The following is a 26,455-nucleotide window of genomic DNA, read 5'->3' as shown; positions in this document are numbered from 1 at the left end:
CCATACCGACATGCATTTCTTTATGCCAGATGGCTAGTGCATCTGCTATGCAGTTATATACCTACAAAAGGAGGGTAATTCGTTAATTTTCAATCCAAATATTTTGTATAAAGTTGAGCAATATATTGTTAGATTATAGGAGTAACTCTTGAAAAATAGTTCAGATTTCTCATCCTCAGTTTGCTGTCTTCACGAGCAGCGCTAGCTGCTCTGCATGGATAGAATTTCGCCAGCCCGCCTAGGCTTCACTGAAAATGGATGGGCCAACCCGCCCGCCACTTTCTGTCTGCGAGAACCTTTATGTGCTGCGATGACCTCATAGTTTTATTAAAAGTTAGTAAATAATGTAAGATTAAGCTATTGGGTTTCAATGTGAGTGTAAGGTACATTGTGTGTTACAGTAAAACATGACATCTTTATTTTGTTTTTTTATATAAACTGTATTGGTATATCTTAAAGCCACAGTCTGTAATTTTAGAAGGTTTGGTTCAGGTACTATTGTGCTGTAACTAACTAATGAAAATAATTTTAAAATGCTTTTTGTGCATATATTTCTTCAGAAAGAGATATCGTATCTGGTTTCTAGAAACATGGGATGCTCTGTCAGCTAACTATCGTGATGTCTTTGTTTTCTTGTGGACATTAAACTGGATGGTTATTTTCCTAAGCTCACTATTTGCTATAAATTCATTCTATCCTCTTGAGGATGTTATTATTATGAGATGAAATAGTAGGTCATTGGAGACTCAGTTCAACTCTCTCAGGCGGTGTCCCAAATGGCTCCCTATTCCCTATAGTGTACTACTGTAGACCATTAAAAGAAGTGCACTATATAGGGAATAGGGTGTCATTTGGGACGCACCCTCTCTCAGTACACCATCACCGAGACATTACTACTGAGGCAAAATATAACCTTTCTGCACTACTGGGAAAGAAGCAACATTGTAGTGTGCTCACATGCTTGTCTGCATGTGTGTTTTTATGGTCATACATGTGTAACCAAAGGGTCTGTGAGGCATGACGAGACCATGATCAACATTATCAACGCCTCGTCCTTGGCTGAGATTTAAGGTCTCCACCAGAGTGCTCTCCTAGTCTAAGTGGACTCCACCTCAACAGCCGCTTCTAAAAGGGCACCCTGTCTCCTAAGTACTATATTACTTTTGCCCAGGGCCCATAGGGTGCACTATGTGGGAGAATACGGGGTCTGGCATTTGGGACGTAGCCCTGTAACTCCTGCATCCCAAGAAGTCATCTGTTGAGCCACTAAATCAGGTTTAGTCACAGTGCAACTGTGTGGCTGTGGTGGAGCAGAGAGAGACTCATAATCAGATTGTTGCAGGTTCAAACCACTGGGGGGGAAAGGGACGTGAGAGAGGTTCTTAGCCCTGATCTGTCTCCATAAATCTAACCAAACTCATGTCTCCGGAAAGCTACTAACTAGTTCAGCCTGTGTTGACAAACGGTCCAATATGCTAGGGAAAAATATTATTATGACTAGGGGAAAACAGTCACCAACAGTAGAACACATAATAACTGTATGCATGTTACAACGTTGTGGTACAGTTGCATGCTTCGTATCAACATGATTTCTTTTTCAGTGCAAATGGCACACAGTCTTTCAAGCGTTTTTACGTTGCACGGACCATTTAATTCACACAAGAAATGGGTATAGGCAAGGGAGATCCCATCATTTGTTACGTAGGATTTAACATTGGAAACACATGCCTGGCTGCCTGTGAGTGTGTGTTGGAGGTCGAAGAAGGCTTGAATACTGAAACAACCTAGTGCTCTGTCGCCTCACCGCCACCACCATACCTGAATAAAAACTAGAAACATCTGAAGTGTGTTTGCAGGCTATATTAAGCATTTAGCGTCACTAAACTGTGAAGGTATTGAACGTAAGCAAGCATGACTGTTTGACTTCATGGTGCATATAGAATAGATACTCTTGTCTCCTTCTGAGAGAAACACATGGCATTGGTAACATTACACTTAAAGGCCACAGATATAGTGTGATCATCATGAGGGCAAATACATGCTTACAACATGAAAACAATGCAGAGAATGTAGGGATTAAAGCCCATAGTAAAGATAGGAGTAAAACATTATGACTACTATTCGTAGCATTTGGGATGTACATTTTGAATATCTTCATTTAGTATGATATGGAATCTTTTCGTACAATGTCATACAAATGTATAGTATAGATGTATAGTATCATACTGTACGTCTTAAAGGACATCTTTCTCTGAGACCAGGCTGCTTGTTGCTTCGTAATGACAAAGGTTAGGAGAATTTCTGTTGCCGGTTAGGAGAACTGACGACAAAGGTTAGGAGAATTTACATAAAAGGTTTGAGTAATTAGGTTATGGTTTGGAAAGGGGTTAGGGGAAGGGTTAGCTGAAATGCTACAACACTCATGAGGACCGCCACAGGAGACCTGAGCCAACTCCTCGTGCTTACCGTGGGGAGCGTGTAACTGGTCAGGCACCGTGTTATGCAGAGATGCGCACGGTGTCTCCAGTTCGCATTCTTAGCCCGGTGCGCTCTATTCCAGCTCCTCGCATTTGCCAGGCTAGAATGGGCATCCAGCCAGGACGCATTGAGCCAGCTCTACGTTCCAGATCTCCAATGCGTCTCCACGGCCCAGTGTATCCTGTTCCTGCTCCCCGCACTCGCCCTGAGGTGTGTGTCCTCAGCCCGGTACCACCAGTTCCGGCACCACGCATCAGGCCTCCAGTGCGCTTCCACAGTCTGGTACGGCCTGTGCCTCTTCCTATCTATGTTTTCTTTATTATTTTGGTTAGGTCAGGGTGTGATGAGAGTGGGTATGCTTGTTTTGTATTGTCTAGGCAAGAAGCATCCAGTGATGATCCATGGCAAGAGGCCTCCAGTGGTGATCCATGGCAAGAGGCCTCCAGTGGTGATCCATGGCAAGAAGCCTCCAGTGGTGATCCATGGCACGAAGCCTCCATTGATGATCCATGGCAAGAAGCCTCCAGTGATGATCCATGGCACGAAGCCTCCAGTGATGATCCATGGCAAGAAGCCTCCAGTGATGATCCATGGCACGAAGCCTCCAGTGATGATCCATGGCAAGAGGCCTCCAGTGGTGATCCATGGCAAGAAGCCTCCAGTGATGATACATGGCAAGAAGCCTCCAGTGATGATCCATGGCACGAAGCCTCCAGTGATGATCCATGGCACGAAGCATCCAGTGATGATCCATGGCACGAAGCCTCCAGTGATGATCCATGGCAAGAGGCCTCCAGTGGTGATCCATGGCAAGAAGCATCCAGTGGTGATCCACGGCACGAAGCCTCCAGTGATGATCCATGGCATGAAGCCTCCAGTGATGATCCATGGCACGAAGCCTCCAATGATGATCCATGGCAAGAGGCCTCCAGTGGTGATCCATGGCAAGAAGCCTCCAGTGATGATACATGGCACGAAGCCTCCAGGGGTGAGACATGGCAAGAAGCCTCCAGTGATGATCCATGGCACGAAGCCTCCAGTGATGATCCATGGCACGAAGCCTCCAATGATGATCCATGGCAAGAGGCCTCCAGTGGTGATCCATGGCAAGAAGCCTCCAGTGATGATACATGGCAAGAAGCCTCCAGTGGGGGCCTCCCGGGTGGCGCAGTGGTCTAGGGCACTGCATCGCAGTGCTAACTGCGCCACCAGAGTCTCTGGGTTCGCGCCCAGGCTCTGTCGCAGCCGGCCGCGACCGGGAGGTCCGTGGGACGACGCACAATTGGCATAGCGTCGACCGGGGTAGGGAGGGTTTGGCCGGTAGGGATATCCTTGTCTCATCGCGCTCCAGCGACTCCTGTGGCGGGCCGGGCGCAGTGCGCGCCAACCAAGGGGGCCAGGTACACGGTGTTTCCTCCGACACATTGGTGCGGCTGGCTTCCGGGTTGGAGGCGAGCTGTGTTAAAGAAGCAGTACGGCTGGTTGGGTTGTGCTTCGGAGGACGCATGGCTTTCGACCTTCGTCTCTCCCGAGCCCGTACGGGAGTTGTAGCGATGAGACAAGGTAGTAATTACTAGCGATTGGATACCACGAAAAATTGGGGAGAAAATGGGATAAAAATTAATAAAAAATGATAAAAAAATAAATAAAAAAAGAAGCCTCCAGTGATGATCCATGGCACGAAGCCTCCAGTGATGATCCATGGCACGAAGCCTCCAGTGATGATCCATGGCACGAAGCCTCCAGGGGTGAGACATGGCAAGAAGCCTCCAGTGATGATCCATGGCACGAAGCCTCCAGTGATGATCCATGGCAAGAGGCCTCCAGTGGTGATCCATGGCAAGAAGCCTCCAGTGATGATACATGGCAAGAAGCCTCCAGTGATGATACATGGCAAGAAGCCTCCAGTGATGATCCATGGCACGAAGCCTCCAGTGATGATCCATGGCACGAAGCCTCCAGTGATGATACATGGCAAGAAGCCTCCAGTGATGATCCATGGCACGAAGCCTCCAGTGATGATCCATGGCACGAAGCCTCCAGTGATGATCCATGGCAAAAAGCCTCCAGTGATGATCCATGGCAAGAAGCCTCCAGTGATGATACATGGCACGAAGCCTCCAGTGATGATCCATGGCACGAAGCCTCCAGTGATGATCCATGGCACGAAGCCTCCAGTGATGATCCATGGCAAAAAGCCTCCAACGGGCGACACGGTTTCGTTTGTTATTTTGTTAGTTTGTTTAGTGTTCGTTCTTTAAATAAATGAGTATGTACGCATCCCACGCTGCGCCTTGGTCTCCTCTCTTTGACGGCCATGACATTATGAGCTATTTCAAAATGATTTGGCTGCTGTACCCTGGGAGCTGATTTATCTAGAGGATGATTTAAATCACACTACAGAATGTTTTATTGATTTGCTCACTGAGGTAATGGACCATCATGCCCCAGTAAGAAAGAGTACAGTTGGTGCCCGTCCATCTCCATGGATTGATGACGAACTGGGTGAGGCTTTTTCTCAAAGAAATATGGCAAAAGTCTTAGCAGCCAAGTCAACATTAGATATTGATGAACAGAATTATAGAACATTACGTAATTATGCAGTTAAATTGAATCGTAAGAAAAAAATGTTATTTTACAACAATGCTTTTATTGATTGTAAAAAGGATTCTAAAAAGGTATGGAATACAGTTAAGGGCTTACTTGGTACATCTATCTCATCATGCCCATCTAGTGTGGAGGTTGGTACATCTATCTCATCATGCCCATCTAGTGTGGAGGTTGGTACATCTATCTCATCATGCCCATCTAGTGTGGAGGTTGGCGGGAGAACAATAACAAAACCCGCTGATTGCCAATAATTTTGCAGATTTTTTTACAAAGAAAATTTATTTACTGAGCAATAATGTAAACACACATTCTTCCAGACAAGCTATTGTCCAATGGATTGATGATCATATTATGAGCAACAAGACCTGCTCTTTTAGTCTGCAAACGGTGTCAGTAGAAGAGGTGTTAAACCTATTGAAGTCATTACCGGATGGTAAATCTACAGGCTATGGTCTTATGGTCAATGTTTCGCTGTGCTGCTCCCCAGACTGCAGTTCCACTGAGATACATATTTAATTGGTCACTGGAAAAGGGGAGGTTTGCAAATGTATGGAAGCATGCGAAACTGTGTCCTATTCCAAAGGACAGCAAAGAACCTATTACTCCTGCCAATAGTCGACCAATTAGTCTACTCCCTTCACTCAGTAAGATAATAGAGGGTATTGTGAGTAGACAAATATGGGAGTACATGGAAAAGAATGATCTGATTACAGCCAATCAGCATGCTTATCGCAAAAACCATTCCACTACCACTGCAGTGGTTGACATGACTGACCAGTGGCTCAATGCTATGGATAATGGCAAGTTTGTGGGTGTACTATTTTTAGATTTCAGTGCAGCATTTGATTTAGTGGATCATTAAATAATTTTGAAAATTAATGCATTATGGTTTTACGGAGGTAGATATGACTGTACCCAGTTCAATGCTAACTGACAGGAAACAGTCCACCTATATAAATGAATCATTTTCTTCCCCTCATGCTTTAAACTGTGGAATACCGCAGGGCAGCTTCCTTGGGCCACTTCTTTATTTAATATATACCAGCAACCTTCCTTATGCCTTATCTGAAACTCAAGCTACTATATTTGCAGATGATACTACAATTTATACAGCAAGACAATCGGTTCAACAGGTACAGCAAGCTTTACAAGGAGATTTGGAGAATATCAGGGAGTGGGTTTTTGCCGGGAAACAATTTTTTTTTTAACACCAAGAAAACCAAAGTTATGTTGCTCTGTTCCATCAGGAAAAGGCCAACACAGCATGGGATACAATTAGGTATGGGGGGAGTACAAATTAAGGAAGTGGCAGAAACCACACTACTAGGAGAGCAGTTAGACAGCTGCTTATCATGGTCGACTCAAATAAATGATCGATGTAAAAAAAAAAAATATATTAAAACAGCATGCATGATCAGAAGGATAGCTAAATATTTACCAGGAAACATTCTTATGCAAATAACACAAGCATTAATTGAGAGTCAGGTGAACTACTGTTCTGTGGTCTGGGGAAATGCATCAGCAAGTGAAATTAGGAGGCTGCAGATCGCACAGAACAAAGCAGCAAGGATTGTTTTAAGGTGGAGATATGGCTCTTCTGTTGTAGACATGCGCAATGCTCTTGGTTGGTCATCAATCAACAAGATAATAATATTTCATAATATACACCATTTCAAACGGCCAAACTCTATTCACAACGGTATTCAGTTGGTAAGAGACAGACTATTACGTTCGTCGATGGAAGGATCGGACCAAGGTGCAGCGTGGTAGGCGTACATTCGTATTTATTAAATGAACACCAAAAAAGAAAAAAAATATATAAAAAATGAAACGTAACGTCTAGTAGGGCTAAAACACCATGGTACCAAAAACAAGATCCCACAAACTACAGGTGGAAAAAGGCTGCCTAAGTATGATCCTCAATCAGAGACAACGATAGACAGCTGCCTCTGATTGGGAACCATACCCGGCCAACAAAGAAATAGAAAACATATATTTCCCACCCTAGGCACACCCTGACCTAACCAAATAGAGAATTAAAAGGAGCTCTAAGGTCAGGGCGTGACACAGACATTCAGTAAATACTAGGAATAGATTGTCCACCATCTGTGCGTTGTCCAGACAGAAAAGAGAAATAGGCAAAATAACATTTCGATTTAGAGCAATAAAGAAATTGAATAAATGAACAGAGCAAACTAGAAACCTTTCAATATATACATTTAAACAATACTTTAAAACCATGTAAATATAATACATAGGAAAGTTGTGCTGGACTATGGTAGATGAAGAATCTATATATATTTTTAGACTGATTTATTTATCGGGTCAATATGTTAGTGTGTTATGTCTGTTTGTGTGTGTTATATGTGAAAATGTGTTCATATTATAAATTGTATTTTAATGTTTAAGGACTCTTGAAAGATTTAGTCCAAATGAGGATCCAAATAAAAATCAAATCCCCAACGCAACTCGAACCCACAACCTTTGGATTTATAGACGGTTGCGGTACGTCCAACCATCCTCCCCGACTATCCTCCACACTTTAGTTTCAGTCTTAATAAGTAACCAGACCGTTATTCCATTTGTATCAAAATGTAACATATCATCCTTAATGGAGGTACAAAAATGTACGTAAAATAGCAAACGTCTATTTATTTTTGCCAGGCTGGCCTATAGCACGTTACACATGCTGATAACATGTAATAGTGCATTCTATGCCGAACTCTAATTGTGTTGTAGATTTGAGCCGTGGCAGTGTGAGATACAGCAGGTCTCTATAGCAAGGCCTCTGTAGCAGATCTGTGTTGCTCTGTGTTGGTATTAGCTCCTTGTGGGAGAAGAGGAGGGGATGGGAGAACATTGTCTCTAAAAATACATCCTACCTCCCGTCCACCATTTCATTATTGTTCACTGTCCTCAGCCTCAGCATCACGTTGGTGTTAGGTGTATTGGGATTTATGCTAGGCCAATGTGATGAGGTGCTATTGGAGTGATTCATATGGTTTTAAAGGATATTAGAGGATATAACCCCAAGCCTCGTCTTAATATAAACAATCTGTAATATATAATACCGTTTCTACGTTATATTCTACAGTAATATTTATACTTCAATTCCATAATCTTCCAGTAACTCACAAATCTCTTTTGTGTTGTGGTGAATCATTTACAACTGTGTAAAGTGGAGGATTTGAGGGTCAAAGTATTCACTATAGCAGTTGCGGGCCCTCTCTCTATCAGGAGTTGCAGCAGACTGACTGTAATTCAATGGGTTACTCCCTCTGATCTGAGCCTAGTGCTACACAACATGCCAGAGAAAGCACAGAAAGCTGCCTTTTTGGCAGTATGATGGTATTTGACAGTTTTTGACTAATAAAAGTTCTAAATATGATTTATGAGTAGTTCAAGAATGTAGAGTTTAAAATTATACGTGATTTCAATGGGGCTTTCTCCATTCTCATCTCTTTTATAAGATACCGTTGCACAAATAATATACTTATGTAAGCCTACGCTAGCACTGGTGTCACGTTCCTGACCCGTTTTCCTTTTTTCTTGTATTTATTTAGTTGGTCAGGGCGTGAGTTGGGTGGGTTGGTCTATGTGTGATTTTCTATGTTGGGGTTTTTGTGTTCGGCCTGGTATGATTCTCAGTCAGAGGCAGCTGTAGATCGTTTGTCCCTGATTGAGAATCATACTAAGGTAGCCGGGGTTTCACGTGTGTTTTGTGGGTGGTTGTATCGCGTGTCTGCATTCGTGCCACACGGGACTGTTCGTCGATTGTTTCATGGTGTTCGTTTGTTTCGTGTTCAGTTTCGATTTAATAAATAATCATGGACACTAATCACTCCGCGTATTGGTCTGATCCTTCTCGCCTCTCCTCCTCGTCCGTATTAGCTAGTATTAGATAGTACATTTAGCAAGCTAGCTAACTAGCTATTAGCATTAGCGGCTAACACTTTATTTTAGCCACAACTTGCTAAGAAAATACAAAATTGCAGACTGTAATTTGCAAACCGTTAGATACACAAATGAATAGTGTAATTCAGCAGCGCTATCTGACCATGCAGACACCAGAGTGAACGGCAAGTGAAGTGCTCTCATTACTCCATGGTCGAGCAACAACGTGCTCTCCTTGAGTGACAGAGGGCAGGGCTTGGTGCTGGGAGCATCATGCAACAGGAGGAGAGGGAGGAAAATTACTCAAGTAGCAAACGTAATCAACTATAAAAATGGACATTACATGTGCTGGATTTGCATATCACATGCATTGTTGCATCAGTAGGAGAGTTTTGGAATTCCTGAATTTACTGAGACCATAGACCATGGCCTCTGCCCTGTGGTGTAATAATTAGTATTTCGGGGTATCTGTACTTTACAATTTATATTTTGGACTACTTTTACTTCACTACATTCCTATAGAAAATATTGTATGTTTTACTCCATACATTTTCCCTTGTTACATTTTGAATGCTTAGCAGGACAGAACAATTGTGAAATTCACTCACTTATCAAGATAACACGTCCCTACTGCCTCTGGTCTGGCGGACTCACTAAACACACATGCATCTTTTGTAAATAATGTCTGAGCGTTGGAGTGTGCCCCTGGCTATACGTAGATTTTAAAAACAAGAAAATGTAGCTGCCTGCTTTGCTTAATATAAGGAATTAACTTTTGATACTTAGGTATATTTTAGCAATTACATTTATTATTGATACTCAGGTATATTTAAAACCAAAAACTTTTAGACTTACTCAAGTAGTATTTTACTGGGTGACTTAAACTTGAGAAACTTTCTATTAAGGTATCTATACTTTTACTCAAGTATGACATCAAGTCAGTGCCTTCATCAATAAGTGCATCGATGACGTCGTCCTCACAGTGACCGTACGTACATACCCCAACCAGAAGCCATGGATTACAGGCAACATCTGCACTGAGCTAAAGGCTAGAACTGCCGCTTTCAAGGAGCAGGACTCTAACCCGGAAACTTATAAGAAATCCCGCTATGCCCTCTGACGAACCATCAAGCAGGCAAAGCGCCAATAAAGGACTAAGATCGAATCGTACTACACCAGCTCTTACGCTCGTCAGATGTGGCAGGGCTTGCAAACCATTACAGACTACAAAGAGAAGCCCAGCCAAGAGCTGCCCAGTGAAACGAGCCTACCAGAAGAGTTAAACTACTTATATACTCGCTTTGAGGGAAATATCACTGAAACATGCATGAGAGCACCAGTTGTTCCTGATCACGCTCTCCGCAGCCGATGTGCATAAAACCTTTAAACAGGTCAACATTCGCAGGGCCAGACTGTAACACCAACATGTTTTAAGACCACCATAGTCCCTATGCCCAAGAACACTAAGGTAACCTGCCTAAATAACTACCGACCCGTAGCACTCACGTCTGTAGCCATGAAGTGCTTTGAAAGGCTGATCATGGCTCACATAAAACCATTATCCCAGAAACCCTAGATCCACTCCAATTTGCATACCGCCCCAACAGATCCATAGATGATGCAATATCTGTTGCACTCCACACTGCCCTTTCCTACCTGGACAAAAGGAACACCTATGTGAGAATGCTATTCATTGACTACAGCTCAGCGTTCAACACCATAGTGCTCTCAAAGCTCATCAATAAGCTGAGGACCCTGGGACTAAACACCTCCCTCTGCAACTGGATACTGGACTTCCTGACGGGCCACCCCCAGGTGGTAAGGGTAGGTAACACATCCGCCACGCTGATCCTCAACACTGGGGCCCCTCAGGGGTGCGTGCTCAGTCCCCTCCTGTACTCCCTGTTCACTCATGACTGCACGGCCAGGCACGACTCCAACACCATCATTAAGTTTGCCAATGACACAACAGTGGTAGGCCTGATCACGACAATAACGAGACAGCCTATAGGGAGGAGGTCAGAGACCTGGCCGTGTGGTGTGTCACGAACCGGCTCAGAGCCCGTAACAAAAGGGAGACCACGTGGAGATAAGGAGTAACCAAAATATATTTATTTAACTAACGAAACTAGGTATAATATACAATGGGATGTGTAATCAGTAATCAGTAGTGTAAGTGAGTGTTTTGCATGCATGAATGTGATAATGCAGGGTGTTGAAAGATGCTAACACAAACAACCAAAAAGCACCATGAAACATAACCGAAACACAAACAAATCTGTCAAGGTATCTGCCTGGAGAGAGTCTCCCCCATGAATGGGGAAGTGGTGTATTTATCTTGGGAGAGTGGGCCCAGGTGTTTCCCATGTAGCTGACGACCCTCCCAACTCCGCCCACCAGCATCCTAATAAGGAAACAAGATTAAAGAGAGAGAAAGCGGTAGACAGAGTGGGAGGGTCGTCACATTCCCCCCCATAAAACCGGGGACCAACAAGGACCCCGGAACAACATACCGCCCTCTGCGTCCCAAACTGACAAAGCACTTGCGTCCCAAATTGATGAGGGGTACGTGTTCCCATTCCAAATTTGCCCCCAGCCAACCTCCTCTCCAGACCTCAGCAACCTTTGTGCACGGGAAGCAACCTTTAAGAGGAAAGAAGACTCCCCAGACCTCAGCAACCTTAATACATAGGAAGCAACATTTAAGAGGAAAGAAGACTCCCCAGACCTCAGCAACATTAGTGCATAGGAAGCAACTTTTAAGAGGAAAGAAGACTCCCCAGACCAGGACGGAATAGACAGGAAAGACAGAACCTGACCATACAAACATTCAGGAAGAGGGCGCACGAGACCACATCAGCTACAACTTCCAACGAAAAGAACAAAGTCCTTAATTTTTTTTAACTCCCAACGATTCATAGCCACTTCCCAACGTAACGGACTACTCATTTCAATCTACCTTTTTTTGTACGAGGCAAAGGACCCACACAGTCAATGATCGAATACTCAAAAGGTTGGCTGAGTACAGGAGTAGGAAACCGTGGTACCGGCTTAATAGCTTGATTAGGTTTACCAGTTAATTGACAGGTGTGACAAGTTTTGATGAAATCCGAGACATCCCTCTTTAATCTAGGCCAAAAGAAATGTCTTAATATGCGATGGTATGTTTTCCTCACACCCATATGTCCAGCAACATCATTGTGAGAAGTTGTCAACACCAACTCACGAAGCTTTACTGGTACCACAACCTGACTAATCGCCTCCCCTAGAAAACAACTACCATGAGACCCCCACTTTCTCATCAGGACCTCATCCAGGAGAAAATACCCATGGGCGACATCTCCCAACTGTTCCACAGGCACAATTTGGTCACGCAACTCTTCTAATGTGGAGTCAGTCCGTTGCGCATTGATTAGATCTGAGCGGTTAACAGATAATGGAATAACAGGGAAAGCAGTGGCATACTTCTCATTAGTCGGCACATTGACCTGTTCGCCACGGCTCATAGAACGCGTCACTGCACACGCACTGAACACCTCTGGGAAGCTCTGTACACTCTCATCAGGAATCTCAACAACTGACGGCTTTGTGGAAACAACTCGAGATGGAAACACGACAGGCCATACACGATCACCAGCCAAGTTATTCCCAAGAACAACGTCAACACCCTCAATAGGCAACGAAGGACGCACCCCCACAACAACCTCACCTTTTACCAACCCACAATCCAACATCATTTTATGTAATGGAACTGAAAGAGTGTTCAAACCTATTCCCCTAATTAGAACACTCTTCCCCGAATCAGTCTCAGCTGAAAATGGTAACACAGACTCCAACACAAACGATTCGGAGGCACCTGTGTCTCTCAAGATCTTCACTGGCACTAATTCCTTACTTCCTAACATAGACACAAAACCTTCTGTAATGAAAGGTAAATAGCCTGGGTGAATATGGACTTTCACCTGCGCCTGAGACCATGTGTCATGAGTGAACTGATGTGAAACAGGCGCAGCTAACGCCGTAGGCTTAGATTTAACGTAATCACGCGTACTGAATTTGTCCTTTTCCCTGAGAACCGGACATTCGTTTTTCCAATGACCTGAATCATGACAGTAATGACACTCTTGCCCAAAGTCAGCTTTTCCACGGGATTCAGGCTCAACCCTAGTTGAATTGAACTCTGCCCGTGGACCAAAGTATATTGGTGAGCGAAGCGCAAATCTATCCGAACGCCCCCACTCATTCCGAATACGGGGCTCTGCAAAGACTCTTTTGTGAGTCAACACATACTCATCCGCCAAAACCGCAGCTTCAGCGACATTCTTTACTTTTCGTTCGTTAATATATGTGGCAATACGATCAGGGATTGTGTCCTTAAATTGCTCTAACATAATCAGATCACACAGCCCTTGGAGAGTCACAATTTCAGAGGCGGAACACCAGCGATTAAACTGTAAAGATAATTGTCGCGCAAACTCAACATGAGTCTGTTTATCATCCTTTTTTAAAGTTCTAAATCGTTGGCGGTAAGCCTCAGGGACCAATTCATAAATTTGTAACACAGCCGTTTTAACCTTATCATAACTGGCACTGTCGTGTACACTAAGAGCTGAATATGCTTCCTGCGCTTTACCAGTCAGCACACACTGCAACATTAAGGTGCGGTCAGAATCAGGCCAACTCCTAGCGTCAGCAACACGCTCAAACAACGAAAAGAATGTCTCAGGGTCTTTTTCATTAAACTGAGGCAAAAACCGTAAGTTCCCAACAATATCAAATGTGTCCGGGGCACGACCAAAAGAGGAACGACCCCTAGGTAAATCTGGGTCACCTTCCCAGAACAAACTCTCCCCTGAAATCTTTCCTTCCCTAACCAACTCTATCCGTTCTTGTTGCAACTTGATTTTAGCATGCTCCATATCTAATTCCTTTTCATACTTTACACGATCATACTCTAGCTTCTCACGATCATACTCTATCTTCTCACGATCATGCTGCCGATCATACTCTAGCTTCTCACGATCATGCTGCTGCTGTAACAGAAGCAGTTCTTTCTGCTGTTCAAAAAGAAGACTACTAGGACTAACCGATGGCATGGCCATTGTCACATTACGGGGAGATGACTCCTCAGCAGAAGCTGGCCCAGTGGTAACTTCAAGAATACCACTCTCCATCAGATTGGCCTTCAATATCAACCTAATAGAATTCTTTAGCCGTTTATCACTAATTTCAATCTTGTAGTATTCAGCGACTTTCAACAGCTGTTCTTTAGTACCTAATTCTAATAGTTCCTCTGATGGAAAGCGAATGAACTCATCTACAAAAGATGCCATAGTTACAACAAAAATTCTCACTCTTCCCCTCTGCTGAACACACCAGACCACAACTCAAGAAATGACAATCACCCTGAGCACCACAGAAGAGAGATGAGATACGGAGCTTCCCCAAACCTACATTAACTCAACCCTAGTCTTCGTGCGGATTTGGGGTGGGTATTTACGCACTGTAGCCCGCTGGCATGGAAATAAACCCCCCAGCACGCTGGTAGATTCCACCAAGCCACGGATGTGCCCCCGAGACAACTGCTCAGTCCACAGACACCACACAAAAATAACAAACATTAACCATGCCCAACATATTTCAAAAATGAAACAGGTCGCTAAGCCTATCAGGGGTAAAAAGGCTATAGCTCCGGGTAGCAAGTTCCACTACCCTACCCAAATCTCCCACTGAGGTACACAGCCGATTACTCACCTCAGACCGATGTCCCAACAGAAAGTAGAACAAGAGTTTCCAGGCTGGGCAGGGCCTGGAAACTAACCATTATACTCTCTCCAACGCAACACACAAACCAAACAACAAAGGCCACCAATACTGGGCCTATCAAATTCAAACAAAATACGCAAACCAAACACGTACCTCCACGTTCTCCCAAACCAATACGTTCAAAAATCCCGGATGAGCCCCCACTTGTCACGAACCGGCTCAGAGCCCGTAACAAAAGGGAGACCACGTGGAGATAAGGAGTAACCAAAATATATTTATTTAACTAACGAAACTAGGTATAATATACAATGGGATGTGTAATCAGTAATCAGTAGTGTAAGTGAGTGTTTTGCATGCATGAATGTGATAATGCAGGGTGTTGAAAGATGCTAACACAAACAACCAAAAAGCACCATGAAACATAACCGAAACACAAACAAATCTGTCAAGGTATCTGCCTGGAGAGAGTCTCCCCCATGAATGGGGAAGTGGTGTATTTATCTTGGGAGAGTGGGCCCAGGTGTTTCCCATGTAGCTGACGACCCTCCCAACTCTGCCCACCAGCATCCTAATAAGGAAACAAGATTAAAGAGAGAGAAAGCGGTAGACAGAGTGGGAGGGTCGTCACAGGTGCCAGGACAACAAACTCTCCCTCAACATGATCAGGACAGCGGAGATGTTTGTGGACTACAGGGAAAAGAGGACTGAGCACTCTCCCATTCTCATCGACAGGGCTGCAGTGGAGCAGGTTGAGAGCTTCAAGTTCATTGGTGTCCACATCACCAACAAACTAACATGGTCCAAGCACACCAAGACAGTCGTAAAGAGGGCACGACAAAACCTATTCCCCCTCAGGAGACTGAAAAGATTTGGCATGGGTCCTCAGATCCTCAAAAGGTTCTACAGCTGCACCATCGAGAGCATCCTGACTGGTTGCGTTACTGCCTGGTAAGGCCTCCGACCGCAAGGCACTACAGAGTAGAGGTCGACCGATTTATGATTTTTCAACGCCGATAGCGATTATTGGAGGACCAAAAAAAGCCGATACTGATTAATCGTCCTTTTTTCCCCTGTATATAATATATATATGTGTATATATCTGTAGTAATGACAATTACAGCAATACTGAATGAACACTTATTTTAACTTAATATAATACATCAATAAAATCCAATTTAGTCTCAAATAAATAATGAAACATGTTCAATTTGGTTTAAATAATGCAAAAACAATGTGTTGGAGAAGAAAGTAAAATTACAATATGTGCCATGTAAAAAACCTAACGTTTAAGTTCCTTGCTTAGAACATATGAAAGCTGGTGGTTCCTTTTAACATGAGTCTTCAATAAAATCGGTTAGACTCCAGCCACCCAGACTATTTGCATTGCCCCCATCCCCCTCTCACCCTCTTTTTCACCGCTGCTACTCTCTGTTGTTATCATCAATGCATAGTCACTTTTATAACTCTACCTACATGTACATATTACCTCAACTAACCGGTGCCCCCGCACATTGACTCTGTACTGATACCCCCCTGTATATAGTCTCGCTATTGTTATTTTACTGCTGCTCTTTAATTACTTGTTACTTTAATTTCTTATTTCTTATCCATATTTTTTTAACTGCATTATTGGTTAGGGGCTTGTAAGTAAGCATTTCACTGTAAGGTACACCTGTTGTATTAAGCATTTCACTGTAAGGTCTACACCTGTTTTATTCGGCTCACGTGAATAATACAATTTGATTTGCTTTGGGTCCACCACTGCCTACATTAATGAGTGTTCTTTGCTGGTGTTAAACCTATATGAAACATGATACATACAGGGCATTCAGAAAGTATTCAGACCCCTTGTCTTTTTCCACGTTTTGTTACGTTAGAGCCTTATTCTAAAATGTAATATTTTTTTCCCCTCATCAATCTACACACAATACCCCGTAATGAAATACCTTTTTTATTCAGACCCTTTTCTGTGAGACTCGAAATGGAGCTCAAGTGCATCCTGTTTCCATTGATCATCTTTGAGATGTTTCTACAACTTGATTGGAGTCCAATTGTAATAAATTCATTTTAATGGACATGATTTGGAAAGGCACACAGCTGTCATAGAAAGTCCCACAGTTGACAGTGCATGTCAGAGCAAAAACCAAGCCATGAGGTCGAAGGAAATGTCCATGGAGCACCGAGACAGGATTGTGTCAAGGCACAGATCTGGGGAAGGGTACCAAACATTTCTGCAGTATTGAAGGTGTCCAAGAACACAGTAGCCTCCATCATTCTGAAATGGAGACTAGACCTAGACTAGAGCTTCCTAGAGCTGGCCGCCCAGCCAAACTGAGCAATCGGGGGAGAAGGGCCTTGGTCAGGGAGATGACCAAGAACCGATGGTCACTCTGACAGACCTCCAGAGTTCCTCTGTGGAGATGGGAGAACCTTCCAGAAGGACAACCATCTCTGCAGCACTCCACCAATCAGGCCTTTATGGTAGAGACAGAAGCCACTCCTCAGTAAAAAGCACATGACAGCCCACTTAGTTTGCCAAAAGGCACATAAAGGACTCTCAGACCATGAGAAACAAGATTCTCTGGTCTGCTGAAACCAAGATTGAAGTCTTCGGCCTGAATGCCAAGCGTCATGTCTGGAGGAATCCTGGCATCATCCCTACGGTGAAGCATGGTGGTGGCAGCATCATGCTGTGGGGATGTTTTTCAGGTGCAAGAACTGGGAGATTAGTCAGGATCGAGGGAAAGATGAACAAAGCAAAGTACAGAGAGATCCTTGATGAAAACCTGCTCCAGAGTGCTCAGGACCTCAGACCGGGGCGAAGGTTCACCTTCCAACAGGACAATGACTCTAAGCACACAGCCAAGACAACGCAGGAGTGGCTTCAGGACGAGTCTCTGAATGTCCTTCAGTGACCCAGCCAGAGCCCGAACTTGAACCCGATCGAACATCTCTGGAGAGACCTGGAAATAGCTGTGCAGCGACGCTCTCCATCCAACCTGACAGAGCTTGAGAGGATCTGCAGAGAAGAATGGGAGAAACTCTCCAAATACAGGTGTGCCAAGATTATAGCATTGTACCCAAGAAGAATTTGAGGCAGTAATCGATGCCAAAGGTGCTTCAACAAAGTACTGAGTAAAGTGTCTGAATACTTATATAAATGTGATCTTTTTTTATTGTTTTTTTATTTGTAATACATTTGCAAAATTGGCTAAACCTGTTTTTGCTTTCCATTATGGGGTATTGTGTGTAGATTGATGAGGAATAAAAACTATTTAATACATTTTAGAATAAGGCTGTAATGTAACAACATTTGGAATAAGTCAAGTTGTCTGAATACTTTCCGAATGCACTGTATTTTGAAAGCTGAGAAACAGCCCTTTCAAACAGCCCTTTCAAGTACCACATCAATGCAATAGTACCACATCAATCAGATGGTAATCAGTCAAAATCACCTCTGAAAATGTGTATCTTTATTGCCTTTTTTCCTTACAACAACTGTCATTTACACAACTTCATAATGAAGAGAAACATTAAGCATATTGACTCTTCCTTTTTAAGGATTGACCATCTGAAACCAGAATAGCAAAAACCTTTTATTGTGAACGAGTTATAGCCGTTTTAGTGACTGGGGGTAATTTCCTGGAATTCCATGGAATGTTCTGTGATCATACAATTTCTTATCTGGATAGTATATTAAACATATACACTGAGTGTTCAAAACCTTAGGAACAGTTGCTCTTTCCATGACGTAGACTGACCAGGTGAATCCAGGTGAAAGCTATGATCCCTTAACTATACATTCATGTACATACTACCTCAATTGGGCCGACCAACGAGTGCTCCCGCACATTGGCTACCCGGGCTATCTGCATTGTGTCCCGCCACCCACCACCCGCCAACCCCTCTTTTACGCTACTGCTACTCTCAGTTCATCATATATGCATAGTCACTTTAACCATATCAACATGTACATACTACCTCAATCAGCCTGACTAACCGGTCTCTGTATGTAGCCTCGCTACCTTAATAGCCTCGCTACTGTATATAGCCTCGCTAATGTTATTTTTCACTGTCTTTTTACTGTTTTATTTCTTTACTTACCTATTGTTCACCTAATACATGTTTTGCACTATTGGTTAGAGCCTGTAAGTAAGCATTTCACTGTAAGGTCTACTACACCTGTTGTATTCAGCATTTCACTGTAAGGTCTACTACACCTGTTGTATTCGGCGCACGTGACAAATAAACTTTGATTTGATATTGATGTCACTTGTTAATAAATCCCCTTCAATCAGTGCAGATGAAGGGGAGGAGACAGGTTAAAGAAGGAGTTTTAAGCCTTGAGACAATTGAGACATGGATTGTGTATGTGTGCCATTCAGATGTTGAATGGGCAAGACAAAAGATTTAAGTGCTTTTGAACAGGGTATGGTAGTAGGTGCCAGGCGCACCAGTTTGAGCGTGTCAAGAACTGCAACACGGCTGGGTTTTTCACACTCAACAGTTTCCCGTGTGTATCAAGAATGGTCCTCCACCCAAAGAACATCCAGCCAACTTGGCACAACTGTGGGAAGCATTGGAGTCAACATTGGCCAGCATCCCTGTGGAATGCTTTCGACACCTTGTAAATTCCATGCCCTGACGAATTGAGGCTGTTATGAGGGCAATATTATTTGTTTTGTACAAACATATTATACATTTTATTTTGTCTTAAATTTGATAAGGAAAGACATACACAAGTAATATAATATGAATACAACAATAACTTTAGTGAAAGAATAAGGTTAAGAGAATACATTATTTCATTCAAACCTGAAAACAAAGTGCAAGCGATCATAACCATGATATTGTATACAACAATCATATTGTAATGAAAATGTAACTGGAATTACAAAATGTTATAAGAATATGATAAGACAAATAATAACAATTGGCTTTTACAACCTCAAATTCTTCTTACACACATTCCACTAGGCCTGAAACATAATACATTCCACTAGGCCTGTAGCCTAATACATTCCACTAGGCCTGTAACCTAATACATTCCACTAGGCCTATAGCCTAATACATTCCACTAGGCCTGTAACCTAATACATTCCACTAGGCCTGTAACCTAATACATTCCACTAGGCCTGTAACCTAATACATTCCACTAGGCCTGTAACCTAATACATTCCACTAGGCCTATAGCCTAATACATTCCACTAGGCCTGTAACCTAATACATTCCACTAGGCCTGTAACCTAATACATTCCACTAGGCCTGTAGCCTAATACATTCCACTAGGCCTGTAACCTAATACATTCCACTAGGCCTATAGCCTAATACATTCCACTAGGCCTGTAACCTAATACATTCCACTAGGCCTATGACCTAATACATTCCACTAGGCCTGTAGCCTAATACATTCCACTAGGCCTGTAACCTAATACATTCCACTAGGCCTGTAGCCTAATACATTCCACTAGGCCTGTAACCTAATACATTCCACTAGGCCTGTAACCTAATACATTCCACTAGGCCTGTAGCCTAATACATTCCACTAGGCCTGTAACCTAATACATTCCACTAGGCCTGTAACCTAATACATTCCACTAGGCCTGTAGCCTAATACATTCCACTAGGCCTGTAGCCTAATACATTCCACTAGGCCTGTAACCTAATACATTCCACTAGGCCTGTAACCTAATACATTCTACTAGGCCTGTAACCTAATACATTCCTGTAACGATTGTCGTACTCTTCCTCCTCCTCGGACGAGGAGAGGAGAGAGGGATCGGAAGACCAATGCGCAGCAAGGTATGATGACATAATGGTTTATTGAACAGACGAAGACGAACACGAAAAACACTTGGAAAACTACAAAACAAATAAAGGATGTAGACAAACCTGAACATACGAACTTACATAAAACACGAAGAACGCACAACAGGAAAAATGACTACATAAAACGAAGAACGCACGAAACAGTCCCGTATGGTGCAACAAACACTGACACAGGAGACAACCACCCACAACAAACAATGTGAAACAACCTACCTTAATATGACTCTCAATTAGAGGAAACGCCAAACACTTGCCTCTAATTGAGAGCCATACCAGGCAACCCTTAAACAAACATAGAAACAGAAAACATAGACTGCCCACCCAAACTCACGTCCTGACCAACTAACACATAAAAACTAACAGAAATAGGTCAGGAACGTGACAATTCCACTAGGCCTGTAGCCTTTTACATTCCACTAGGCCTGTAGCCTAATACATTCCACTAGGCCTGTAACCTAATACATTCCACTAGGCCTATAGCCTAATACAGACCTATATCTATCCTATCCTGCCTTTCTAAGGTCTTCGAAAGCCAAGTCAACAAACAGATTACCGACCATTTGGAATCCCACCGTACCTTCTCCGCTATGCAATCTGGTTTCAGAGCTGGTCATGGGTACACCTCAGCCATTCTCAAGGTCCTAAAATATATCATAACCGCCATCGATAAGAGACATTACTGTGTAGCCGTATTCATCGACCTGGCCAAGGCTTTCGACTCTGTCAATCACCACATTCTTATTGGCAGACTCAACAGCCTTGGTTTCTCAAATGATTGCATCGCTTGGTTCACCAACTACTTCTCTGATAGAGTTCAGTGTGTCAAATTGGCGGGCCTGTTGTCCGGACCTCTGGCAGTCTATGGGGGTGCCCAGGGTTCAATTCTCAGGCCGACTCTCTTCTCTGTGTACATCAATGATGTCGCTGTCGCTGCTGGTGATTCTCTGATCCACCTCTACGCAGACGACACCATTCTGCATACTTCTGGCCCTTCTTTGGACACTGTGTTAACTAACCTCCAGACGAGCTTCAATGCCATACAACCCTCCTTCCGTGGCCTCCAAATGCTCTTAAATGCAAGTAAAACTAAGTGCATGCTCTTTAACCGATCACTGCCCACACCTGTCCGCCCGTCCAGCATCACTACTCTGGACGGTTCTGACTTAGAATATGTGGACACTACAAATACCTAGGTGTCTGGCTAGACTGTAAACTCTCCTTCCAGACTCACATTAAGCATCTCCAATCCAAAATTAAATCTTGAATCGGTTTCCTATTTCGCAACAAAGCATCCTCCACTCATGCTGCCAAACATACCCTCGTAAAACGGACCATTCTACCGATCCTTCGACTTCGGCGATGTCATCCATAAAATAGTCTCCAACACTCTACTCAACAAATTGGATGCAGTTTATCACAGTGCCATCTGTTTTGTTACCAAAGCCCCATATACTACCCACCACTGCGGCCTGTACGCTCTCGTTGGCTGGTCATCGCTTCATATTCGTCACCAAACCCACTGGCACCAGGTCATCTACAAATCTCTGCTAGGTAAAGCCCCACCTTACCTCAGCTCACTGGTCACCATAGCAGCACCCACCCGTAGCACGCACTCCAGCAGGTATATCTCACTGGTCACCTCCAAAACCAATTCCTACTTTGGCCACCTTTCCTTCCAGTTCTCTGCTGCCAATGACTGGAACGAACTGCAAAAATCACTGAAGCTGGAGACCCATATCTCCCTCACTAGCTTTAAGCACCAGCTGTCAGAGCAGCTCACAGATCACTGCACCTGTACATAGCCCATCTGTAAACAGCCCATCCAACTACCTCATCCCCATACTGTATTTATTTATTTACTTATCTTGCTCCTTTGCACCCCAGTGTCTCTACTTGCACATTAATCTTCTGCACATCTACCATTCCAGTGTTTAATTAATATATTGTAATTACTTCGACACCATGGCCTATTTATTGCCTTACCTCCCTTATCTTACCTCATTTGCACTCACTGTAAATAGATTACATTTTTTTCTACTGTATTATTGACTGTATGTTTGTTTATTCCATGTGTAACTCTGTGTTGTATGTGTCGAACTGCTGTGCTTTATCTTGGCCGGTCGCAGTTGTAAATGAGAACGTGTTCTCAACTAACCTACCTGGTTAAATAAAGGTGAAATTAAAAATTAAAAAAATACATTCCACTAGGCCTATAGCTTAAAACATTCCACTAGGCCTATAGCTAAAACATTCCACTAGGCCTATAGCCTAGTAAAGGAAGCGTCAGAATGGAAACAAATTAAAAGCATGGAACAAAGGGGATATAATCACTGACAATCTGAGCTACTGGGTGAGGACTAGGAGTCCCTTTACCACAAGAGGTTGATGGCACCTTAAATGGGGAAAACGGGCTCGTGTTAATGACTGGAGCGGAATCAGTGGAATGGTATCAAATGCATCAAACACATGGTTTCCAGGTGTTTGATGCCATTCCATTTGCTCCACTCCTGTGCCCTTTACTAGTACCTATGTCTGGTTTGTACAGTGTATCTATGTACGTGTCCTGTGAGGGTATGATTGTACCTCAGTATTGTTGTCCTGATCTCAATGACAGAGCTGTCAAAATTGTGAGAAACCTTTCAGGTCCTGTTGAGGTACCTCACGGTGACATAATTCACTTTTAGTCTCTGCTCCAAAACTCAGTCCTACTAATGACCCATTGGCATCAGTCGTTACTATGGCAATTCAAGATGGCGCTACCCATACCTCAATTTTTTTAATTTTTCCTTTATTTAACTAGGCAAGTCAGTTAAGAACATATTCTTATTTACAATGACGGCCTAGGAACAGTGGGTTAACTGCCTTGTTCAGGGGCAGAACGACAGATTTTTACCCTGTCAGCTCAGGGATTCAATCTAGCAACCTTTCGATTACTGGTCCAACGCTCTAAACACTAGACTACCTGCCGCCCTTAATGAACGTTGTTCAAGATTACAATACTGAAAATAGAGCTGTTTCTATGTTACAAAGCACGTGTTTAGGGTTAGTGGATTCTCTTTCCTCAGCGTAACTTCTTAAACTGTTTCCGTTCCTCTTAACAAACATTGAAATGTCGTTATTGAAGGTAAAAACCCAAACCGGTCCGCGCATCAATACCGGTGTGTATATAGTAAAATACCTGGCATACACAGATTTCTGGCTCAGTCTTGAGGAGAAGATGGTTATGACATTATAACAGATAATCACCTACACAGCCACAGAACAACTTAGCATTAGGAATCGTTATGAGTATGTTAAATTGTATTTATGAATAGAACGAGAGCTTCAACTGTCCCTTTTTAATTTGACCACAAATAACATTCTGGGTCACAAAACTTTTGTAAAATTGTTTAAGGCGTATCAGTGATTTAAAATTTTTTTTGTGTGTGCTTTGCTTGATCTTTTTCAGGAAGAAATGTTGTGAGGGGTTTAAGTTTGTGCTGGGCCAGTGCATTCCTGAAGGTAATGAACCGTTCCCATCTGCATCCCAAATGGCACGCTATTCCCTACATAGTACACTACTTTTGACCAGAGCCCTATGGCACCCTATTCCCTACATAGTACACTGCTTTTGACCAGCCCCGTACTGCACTATGTAGGGAATAGGATGCCATTTGGGATGTAGTTTTATGTCTTTCTTTGGTCTTTCTTGTGTGTTTGCTTAGATATTTTTAGAAAGCATTCCCTGGTGTTCATAGGTTTGTGTCTCTGGCTTAGCCCATAAGCCATTAGATTGATATGATGTTATTTTAACCTTCCTGTAATTTGAACCTTTCTGTTATTTTAACCTTTCTGAAAGAGCGTAAGAAAGCATGCCAGGTGTTTAGTGATTTTTAAAGTACACTTATTTCATTACTGTGGAATTTAAAGTACACTTATTTCATCACTGTGGGATTTAAAGTACACTTATTTCATCACTGTGGGATTTAAAGTACACTTATTTCATTACTGTGGGATTTAAAGTACACTTATTTCATCACTGTGGGATTTAAAGTACACTTATTTCATTACTGTGGGATTTAAAGTACACTTATTTCATCACCGTGGGATTTAAAGTACACTTATTTCATTACTGTGGGATTTAAAGTACACTTATTTCATCACTGTGGGATTTAAAGTACACTTATTTCATCACTGTGGGATTTAAAGTACACTTGTTTCATTACTGTGGGATTTAAAGTACACTTATTTCATTACTGTGGGATTTAAAGTACACTTATTTCATTACTGTGGGATTTAAAGTACACTTATTTAATTACTGTGGGATTTAAAGTACACTTATTTCATTACTGTGGGATTTAAAGTACACTTATTTCATTACTGTGGGATTTAAAGTACACTTATTTAATTACTGTGGGATTTAAAGTACACTTATTTCATTACTGTGGGATTTAAAGTACACTTATTTCATCACTGTGGGATTTAAAGTACACTTATTTCATTACTGTGGGATTTAAAGTACACTTATTTCATCACTGTGGGATTTAAAGTACACTTATTTCATCACTGTGGGATTTAAAGTACACTTATTTCATCACTGTGGGATTTAAAGTACACTTATTTCATTACTGTGGGATTTAAAGTACACTTATTTCATCACTGTGGGATTTAAAGTACACTTATTTCATCACTGTGGGATTTAAAGTACACTTATTTCATTACTGTGGGATTTAAAGTACACTTATTTCATTACTGTGGGATTTAAAGTACACTTATTTCATTACTGTGGGATTTAAAGTACACTTATTTCATTACTGTGGGATTTAAAGTACACTTATTTAATTACTGTGGGATTTAAAGTACACTTATTTCATTACTGTGGGATTTAAAGTACACTTATTTCATCACTGTGGGATTTAAAGTAAACTTATTTCATCACTGTGGGATTTAAAGTACACTTATTTCATTACTGTGGGATTTAAAGTACACTTATTTCATCACCGTGGGATTTAAAGTACACTTATTTCATTACTGTGGGATTTAAAGTACACTTATTTCATCACCGTGGGATTTAAAGTACACTTATTTCATTACTGTGGGATTTAAAGTACACTTATTTCATCACCGTGGGATTTAAAGTACACTTATTTCATTACTGTGGGATTTAAAGTACACTTATTTCATCACTGTGGGATTTAAAGTACACTTATTTCATTACTGTGGGATTTAAAGTACACTTATTTCATCACCGTGGGATTTAAAGTACACTTATTTCATTACTGTGGGATTTAAAGTACACTTATTTCATCACTGTGGGATTTAAAGTACACTTATTTCATCACTGTGGGATTTAAAGTACACTTGTTTCATTACTGTGGGATTTAAAGTACACTTATTTCATTACTGTGGGATTTAAAGTACACTTATTTCATTACTGTGGGATTTAAAGTACACTTATTTCATTACTGTGGGATTTAAAGTACACTTATTTCATTACTGTGGGATTTAAAGTACACTTATTTCATTACTGTGGGATTTAAAGTACACTTATTTAATTACTGTGGGATTTAAAGTACACTTATTTCATTACTGTGGGATTTAAAGTACACTTATTTCATCACTGTGGGATTTAAAGTACACTTATTTCATTACTGTGGGATTTAAAGTACACTTATTTCATCACTGTGGGATTTAAAGTACACTTATTTCATCACTGTGGGATTTAAAGTACACTTATTTAATTACTGTGGGATTTAAAGTACACTTATTTCATTACTGTGGGATTTAAAGTAAACTTATTTCATCACTGTGGGATTTAAAGTACACTTATTTCATTACTGTGGGATTTAAAGTAAACTTATTTCATCACTGTGGGATTTTGTTAAACCACATGTTCTGT

General features: G+C 42.2%; 1 protein-coding gene across 1 annotated transcript in view; it reads left to right on the top strand.

Moving 5' to 3' along the window:
* The window catches only part of ccbe1 (collagen and calcium binding EGF domains 1), a 113,388-nt gene that overhangs the window by 52,413 nt on the left and 34,520 nt on the right, over nucleotides 1-26,455 (top strand). The window contains exon 3 of the mRNA XM_055864430.1: nucleotides 24,026-24,078. Coding sequence (XP_055720405.1) covers nucleotides 24,026-24,078 — 53 coding nt within the window. The remainder of the gene's footprint in view (nucleotides 1-24,025; nucleotides 24,079-26,455) is intronic.

Source organism: Salvelinus fontinalis, chromosome 2 (assembly GCF_029448725.1).
Source record: "Salvelinus fontinalis isolate EN_2023a chromosome 2, ASM2944872v1, whole genome shotgun sequence".
Taxonomy (NCBI): Eukaryota; Metazoa; Chordata; class Actinopteri; order Salmoniformes; family Salmonidae; genus Salvelinus; species Salvelinus fontinalis.
This window is presented reverse-complemented; position numbering and strand designations above follow the sequence as displayed.